At 50.2% G+C, this 8,113-nt stretch overlaps 1 protein-coding gene across 4 annotated transcripts in view; it reads left to right on the top strand.

The window, feature by feature from the left end:
- The first annotated feature begins 5,685 nt into the window (after positions 1-5,685).
- SESN2 (sestrin 2) overlaps positions 5,686-8,113 on the top strand; it is a 19,097-nt gene continuing 16,669 nt past the window's right edge. Inside the window, exon 1 of one of the 4 annotated variants that reach the window (XR_002831285.1) lies at positions 5,686-6,204. Coding sequence is in view for 3 of the 4 variants with exons in the window: in XM_023760987.1 (XP_023616755.1) it covers positions 6,088-6,204 (117 nt within the window). In the remaining variant the exon portion in view is untranslated. The remainder of the gene's footprint in view (positions 6,205-8,113) is intronic. The other 3 variants (XM_023760987.1, XM_014463060.2, XM_006097260.3) reach the window with 3 other exon arrangements.

The following is an 8,113-nucleotide window of genomic DNA, read 5'->3' as shown; positions in this document are numbered from 1 at the left end:
TCCCCTTTGATGGGCATTTTGGTCGCTTCCAGTTTTACGCTTTTACAATAGCGCGACGAACAAGTGAAATACTAGCTTAAGTCAGAAAGCCTGGAACACATTAAAAAAACAAAAGGTGAAACTATTCTGGTCATCTCTTTTGTACTTTTATGCTTTTCTGTATATCCCAAACTTTCTTAAATAATACATGTCACATAATTTGGAAGGGAAAAACTAAGTTATAACCAAAATTTCATTAAAAATAAAAAATAAAAAGAAAGGGGGGGAGAAAAATAAAAAACAGACGGGGTAGTCCCGGCCCCCTCCCACGAAGGCGGGGCCGGGAGAACGAAGGGGTGGGGCTCCAAGGTCCGCACCAATCAGAGCCTGGTTGATAGGCAGACCCAGGAGCATTTGGAGACAATCCCCGCCCCCGAAAACCGCCTCAGGGGTTAGCTATTCTAACCGCCTGGAAACCGGCAAGGGTCAGTCCTGCGCGCCGCTTCGGGCTGCTATTGGCTGCCGGATAGCCCCGCCCATCTCCCTGCTCACTGGCCAGGGCGGTTTACGTAAGAGGAGCCTGTTGCTGAGCAAAAATAAGTGGTGCAGCTTTTCCTCCAGAGAGACATCACAAAGAGGGGGGCGGGGGTTCGGGGGTGAGAATTGGGGACATCTGTAATAGTGTCAACAATAAAAAAAAAAAGGACTGCCAACGTACTGGGAGCCTTTGGGTGAAAAAAGCAAGAGTACTAACCACCGTTTATGTATTCAGTTCCTGCTCAATGCCAAGGCTCCGTGCTTCAAACTCTTGAATATTAATGGTTATAATCATCTTTCTTGAACACCCGTTGTCTTTCTGCACTAAGTTAGGTACTTTAAAATAACAGCAACAATACAAATAATAATAATAATTACAGTTTATTGAGCACTTGATCTGCACCAAGCCTTGTTAAGGGATTTGTATGCATTAGCGCTCATCCTCACAACAGCCCCAGTGGAGGTAAACTTTATTGCCCCATTTTACACAGGAAACACGTTCAGAGAGGTGGTGTGACTTGCCTAGGTTCACACAGCTAGAAACCTTCAGCTCTGCTATCCTAATCCAGGTGCAACTTTTTGGGGGGAGGAGAGGAGGGAAATCTTAAAGGTAGGAAGAGATGGGCCAGGATGGTGATAAGAGCCAGGGCCTTGCTCCAGGGACAGCCTCGGGGTGTTTGAGAAGTGGATGTAGGTCCTCTAGAAGTGGAGAGGGGGAAATAGAGGAAGACACCAGAACAAAGAGAATTGTTCTTCCTGGAAAGGTGTCACTCCTGGGGCAGCCTTTGTCGGTGGCCCTGGACTTGGAGGTCTGGACCCCAAGGTTCTAGTCTCCATTCTGTGACCAACTTTCTGAGGACCTTGGGCAAATGAATGATTCTCTCTGGACTTCAGGCTTCCTGCCTGTAAAATGCAGGAGTGAGCCAAAACAATGGGAAGTGCATTCAGACTGGAAGGTACTTGGGGAGTCTGGTCTGGTCCCTCCTGGAAGCAGGGAATTTTCAGCATCCACACGATCTTTACTTAGCTGTTGCCTGGCCACTTTCCAGGACCTTCAGGCTGTGATATGGGACCTGACAATCCTATAAACTCAAAATGGTGTGGGGCACCTCAATCCACCCTTCTTCCCAGTCCGTTCCTGCCTGTAGGGGGCGCTAAGGACTCATTCAGCCGACAAAGCCAACCTAAATTCTTAGTGAATTATCCAAAAGCACCCAGCTGGTCAGTTTTTGTATTTGATTTGTTTTTATTAAGAGCGGTGAGTTTTTTGAAACCTGGTTTCTGTCCCCAGTATATAATCAATTAAACCGAATTATATGCATTGCCTATTCCTCTCCACAGTGGCTAGAGCTAATTTCCAATTCCTTTGTTTTACAGATGAGAAAACAGGTTCTAAGAGCTGAAAAAAGAATTCTCTTTCAGTCATATAGTTAAAAACTAGGACTCCTGGGCGGTGCTCCTAAGAGATAGTTGGCTCGGATTCAGAGTCTGTTTGTTCTGCCTCCTGGTGCACAACTCCAGGGGACAATTTCAATTTTAATTGTGTAGCTCCTCAGCTCAGCACCTGTCAGCGCAGGAGGACCTCCCTCAGCATCTACCACAATGACTGCTTAATGAGTGATTGAATGGATGAATGTGTGAATGAGCCACAGAGGGGGAGTCCGCTTTGGCTTTATTAAACCTGAAGGAGTTGGGCTTTTTTTCCTGAAAGCTCCCCCAAGGCAGGAATTGTATTCTGAGATGGTAGGGGGGAGTGTGTTGAGAACAATGAGAAGAGTTTAGAAAATTACATATGGGTGATAAGTCATTCTAGCAAATACTTTGGGATTATAAAATTAATTCAGAAAGAATGAATACAAAACAGAAGAGACTTCCATTAGAGTTAAAATCTGAGAGAGGGTCTGAAGAGGAGGAAACCAAAAACATTTCAAATGCAATGTAGACAGTAGCTTCAGGACTGGAATGTGATTGAGGAATAATAAAACTTTGGTCAATCAGTGGCCTCAGCATGGCTGATGCAAGAGTACAGAGAGTATGGCAACAGGAAGTAGAGGTCCTTACTGAACCCAAACTACTAGACATAGGGGAGGGGAGAAATAAACTCAGCCAGAGGCACTGGGCCATGACCCACTGAACTGGAAGCTTTACTGGCTGGATATCCAGAGCCCAGGACAGTGTCTGGTGCGTACTAGATAGTCAATAAATATTTACTGAATGAAAGAAAAAAGGAAGAATCCAGAACACTGACCAGCAGGTTTGCTCTGCATGGAGCCAGTTCAGTGACTTATATTTTCATTGGTTCCTTTTGGCTCAGATTCCAGCTGCCCTAACCACCTTCAGAAGATAACTTGGCTTTTCATGGAGGCTCTCTTATCAAAAGGCATGTCTGGCCCATCTGTTATAGGCCACCTGATCACTGTGTTTCTCACTCCCAGTTAATTGGAATTCTGCTTTATGCATTAGTTCCTTGTGCTAGCCTGCTTCTTACATACACACTCAGCTTCTTCTCTCATTAGTGGTACAGTGGAGTTTCTGCTGTAGAGTCATTCCTGCCTGAATTTGAACCCTTACTCAACATTTTACCAAACTCAGACCATGGCCAACACACCTCCTAAACCTCAGTTTCCTCATTTGTCAAATGGGGGAATAATGCCTACCTCACCAGGCTGTAGTGAGAGTTACAGGAGATAACAGATGTATCCGGGACTGTTGTTGGAGTTCAGCAAAATGTAGTATCTGTGCCTCTTTTGAGCTTTTCCTTCCTTAGAGACTGGGTCACAAAAGCTCATGCAATTTAGTATATCAGTATTGCCTTTTCTTTTCACAAAATCACTAACTCAAAAGCTCATGCAATTTAGTATATCAGTATTGCCTTTTCTTTTCACAAAATCACTAACTTTGTAAGCGAAACCTTGAAAAAATTTAGTCCCTTGAAGATTCTAAAGGGTTATTCTACAGAGGAAAGTATTCATATTGACTCACTCAAAAATATTTACTGAGGAATCACTACATGGTAGTGGGGGATACAGACACAACTGGGCACAGTTCCTGCTTTAAAGGAGCTTTGACAGCCCAGCCAGCCTGGCTCAGTGGTTGAGCGTTGACCTATTAACCAGGAGGTTAGGGTTTAATTCCCGGTCAGGGCACATGCCCGGGTTGTGGGCTCCATCCCCAGTGGGGGGCATGCAGGAGGCAGCCGATTAATGATTCTCTCTCATAGCTAATGTTTCTGTCTCTCTCCCTTTCTCTTCCTCTCTGAAATATATAAAAATACTAGAGGTCCAGTGCACGAGATTTGCAGTCCAGGAGCCCTCTCACAGTCCGAGAGCCCTGCCACTGCAGCTGGCATGCCAGCTGTGAGCCCGGCTTCTGGCTGAGCAGCACTCCCCCTGTGGGAGCACACTGACCAGCAGGGGGCAGCTCCTGTGTTGAGAGCCTGCCCCCTAGTGGTCAGTGTGCATCATAGCAACCAGTTGTTCTGCAGTTTGGTCAATTTGCATATTATTCACCTTTTATTATATAGGATATATTAAAAATAAATAAATAAAGGAGCTCTGGCACAGCCTGGTACAGTCAAAAGAAGATATTGTATGACCCTGATGTGAAGTTTTACCTTTCTAAGTAAGCTCAAGTTTCTTCCCTTTGCAAAAGTGGTCAATAACATATTCCATTGTTTGTTAGAGAGAAGCAGTAAAGTATGTAGACATAACAAGGCTGCATCATGTTGAAGGCCATAAAGAGGTAGAAACAATGTGTTGAAGAGTGGGAGAGAGGACTTTGAGCTGAGCTGAAGAAGCAATGTTTTCTGTAGGAAGTGGCATTTCAAAGCCTTCATTCAGGCCACAAACATGAATGAAGACATTGAATGCTGGGTAGGATTTCAGTAGGCAGAGATTTGCAGAGGGAATTTATGGAAGAAAGGCTTGAAGGCCAGGACATTGGGCTAAGTGGCATGTGGCAGAAGACAAAGATGTCAAGATGTGGACCCTACCTTCAAATAACTCATAATCAAAAGAGTCAGATAAGACCTGCACACAGAAAATTATAATACAAGGTAGAAAGTGATAGGTCTTATAAAGGAGATCCAAATCAAGTGCCCTGGGAGCTCAGCAGAGGGTGAGATTAATTTCCTTCTCCCAAGAAGTTGGAGGCAGGAGACCAAGTCATGAGGGTCATCTTTGGAATCATAAGCCTAGACTTGGAAGTTTCAAAGGGGACCTTGTGGGTCATTTAGTCCGCCCTCACTCCAGCCATGATTCTCTATTCAGAGTTAACAATGGCTTTAAAATTGAAACGAAAAAAAGTGGAGCACTGAAGAAAAACTGTGAAGGAAGAGAATCTGCGGGAAGGGGACCGCAGATTAAATCAGTTTACAGGTGCTGAGGGGCTGGTGGAAGAGACTTCCTCCCAAAGGGAGAGTCGAAGGCCAGGAAAGGAATGAGATCAAGGACGGAGTCTATGTCTGGATAGATGAGGGATAAAAACAAACTAGGGAAACACCACGTTCCAGGGGGTGGAAGGATAAAGAGGAGTCAGAGAAGGAGTGGCCAGAGAGGTGGGAGAGATCCAGTGGACAGCCTTATCACAAAGTTTCTAGAAAGGGGTGGCAGGGATGGAAACTCAAAGGAGCAGTCGGGGGACACCTGCAGCAATAGGGACTGAAGTTAGCCTGGGGGTTGCCAAGGACATTTCAAAGAATGAAGGCTTTCCCAGGGGCTCTACAAATAAGGTGGATTCTTGGTGTCTGATACATTTTAAGGGTGGAGCCCTCCCGGAGACCAGGGGAACAGGGGCGTGCCCAGGTCTGGCTCTATAATTAGCACCACCTCTCCGAACCCCAACCCGTCCCTCCAGGAACTGCAAAGCTGAAGAACGCACGTGGGAGGGATTTCACACCTGGCTCTGCGGCCCAGCCCGGTGAAGGCCCGTTTCATCACGCAGCCGTAATGACTCCCCAGGCTGTCACTCTCGTCCGGTGTTGTCAACAATCTGACTAAATCCTTTTGCAAAAGTTTGCAGCATTCGTGCGGGGCTGACTACAGCTCCCAGAGTTCCCGGGCGCTTCCCGGCGTGGATTGGCTGAGCCGCCGGCTCCTGAGGAGGGTGTCGCCCCGCCTCCCTAGGAAACAGGCATCTGATTGGCTGCGGCGTGAGGCTTTTGTGTCCCCGCCCTCCCCCGGGGACCGCAGCGGGCTGGAGGCGCTGCTGGTGTCAGAGCCCTGCGAAAGCTGGCAGTTCCGCGGCGGGGATGCCGAGCAGCGCGGTGTCCGCCAGCAGCTCTCGCCACTGAGGACTTCAGAGGCGTCCCAGGCCCTGAAGACCCGCGCGCCGCGGCCAACCCTAGGCTTCCGAGTCCACTCGCCGCTCCAGAAGCCCGGCGCGAGGAGAGTCCGGCGAGGCAGCGGCCGTTCCTGGACTCTGGGCTTTGGGAGCGTCTGGAGCCCGGAGAGACACCCCGGCTTCTAGAACCTCCCCAGCGGCCCCCGGTCCCGGCTTCCTGCGGGCGTCCGGCCACAAACCCCTCCGGTGCCCGGGTCGGCGGCCAGCCGCGCCTGGGTCCTGGCGCACACCATGATCGTTGCGGACTCTGAATGCCGCACGGAGCTGAAGGGCTACCTGCCGTTCTCCCGGGGCGGCGGCGGCGGCGGCGGCAGCAGCAGCAGCAGCAGCAGCCCGGGGGCCGGAGAGGTAAGCAGCGGCCGAGCCGCGCCACTTTTCCCTTGAACCCCGAGCCTCGTCCGAGCTCCGGGCTAGCCTGGGCTGAGCCGGTGCGCAGCCCCCCCCCCCATTTCCTCCACCCCCGCCTCGGGAAGGAGGAGTGGAGCGCGTAAACCTGGAGTGGGGTTGCATCAACTGGCAACCTCGACCCTCTTCGCCCCACCCCTTCCCCCTGGGCTTGTGGAGCCCTCCTGGCTCCTCGGACTCCTGGCCAATGAAAGCAGAGCCTCCTCGAGGCTGCCTGGGGTTTGGGCTCCGGTCGGGGGAGTCGTCAAGTCCGGGCAAATCTCCGCCGCAGCGGCCCGACCGCTCCTCCTCCCCGCCCCCCGCCGAAGATGCCCTCCTCCCCGCCCCCCGCCGAAGATGCCCTCCTCCGGGCTGGGGCGGCGGGCGGACGGCTCTTTCTAGGTGGGATGCGTTCCCGCTCCAGCCCCCCAGCGCGGGGAGCGGGGCACCTGGAGCTGGCCAACGAAGGTTGACCTGGTCCCCCGCCCCACCTGCACCCCAATTTGGAAGGGGGCGCGGTTGCTTCCGGGCCTTGGCCGGCTACCGGGTACGCGGCCGGCGGCGGCGGCCAAAGCTCCGGGGAGAGGCGAAAACCCTGGCCGTAGCTCCCAAATCAAGCGCGGATTAGGCTGTGCCCGACTAGGTGGTCTGAGGTCTCAAAAGTTTGTTTCGCGGGGACTCCCTTTGCAGTGAGGCTAGGAATACGGCTGGGCCTAATCTGACCATTCGCCTCCCCCATACCCCTTGCCCCCCCCCCGCCAATGGATATCTTATAAAGCACCTATTAGATTCCAGGCTCGGGTTTTGCCTTTTCTCTGAGTCCTCCGGACTAAACTAGCAAAATATGAGCTATGCTGTAGTCCCATTTTACAGGAGGGGAAAATTGAGGTCCAGGAGGGACTATGGAGACGCTTTCTTCTCTAACACCACGGAGTAGCTCTTTTTTTGGCCTGGATGTCTCTAGGATTTCCGAATGTGCTTGGCACTACAGGGAGTTTTGTTTGTTTCTTTAGTTTCCTGGCCTGGAGAGTGGCACAAGTGTATTACTGCGGTTGGGGGACAGACAATTGCTAGTACTAAATGGTGATCCTGGGAAAATCGCTGGGCTTCTCTGAGCAGCCTGGTTTCTGGGGAGGTCCTACCTCCACCAGTGGATGGTTTGTGTCCTGCGGTTTCTGTTACTTTGTTTACCCTTCCCCACCATGGTTTAGGAGTCACACGTGGGGGAATAAAACCACTCTCAGCTGTGTGACTTTGACCAAGTCACTCCACTCTGTTTCCTTCTTTGTGAAAAAATGGAAATACATCCTGGCCGGTGTGGCTCCGTGGTTGAGCATCGACCTATGAACCAGGAGGTCACAGTTTGATTCCCCGTCAGGGCACATGCCTGGGTTTCGGGCTCGATCCCCAGTGTGGCGTGTACAGGAGGCAGCCTATCAATGATTCTCTCTCATCATTGATGTTTCTGTCTCTCTCTCTCTCCCTTTCCCTTCCTCTCTGAAATAAATAAAAATATATTTTTTTAAAAATGGAAATACAGTAAGTCCTCATTTAACATGGTCTATAGCAGGGGTCCTCAAACTACGGCCCGCGGGCCACATGCGGCCCGCTGAAAACATTTATCCGGCCCGCCGGGTGTTTTTGCCACTGCTGTGTGCATAGGAATTTGTTCATAGTTTTTTTTTAAACTATAGTCCGGCCCTCCAACGGTCTGAGGGACAGTGAACTGGCCCCCTGTTTAAAAAGTTTGAGGACCCCTGGTCTATAGGTTCTGTGACTTTATGCAAAATGATGCATAAGGAAACGAACCTTACCATAGGCTAATTGATATAAACAATGTTGAATGAAACAATGTTATTTAAGATCCTGGTGT

The sequence above is a fragment of the Myotis lucifugus genome, unplaced genomic scaffold (assembly GCF_000147115.1).
Source record: "Myotis lucifugus unplaced genomic scaffold, Myoluc2.0 scaffold_197, whole genome shotgun sequence".
In the NCBI taxonomy this organism is placed as follows: domain Eukaryota; kingdom Metazoa; phylum Chordata; class Mammalia; order Chiroptera; family Vespertilionidae; genus Myotis; species Myotis lucifugus.
This window is presented reverse-complemented; position numbering and strand designations above follow the sequence as displayed.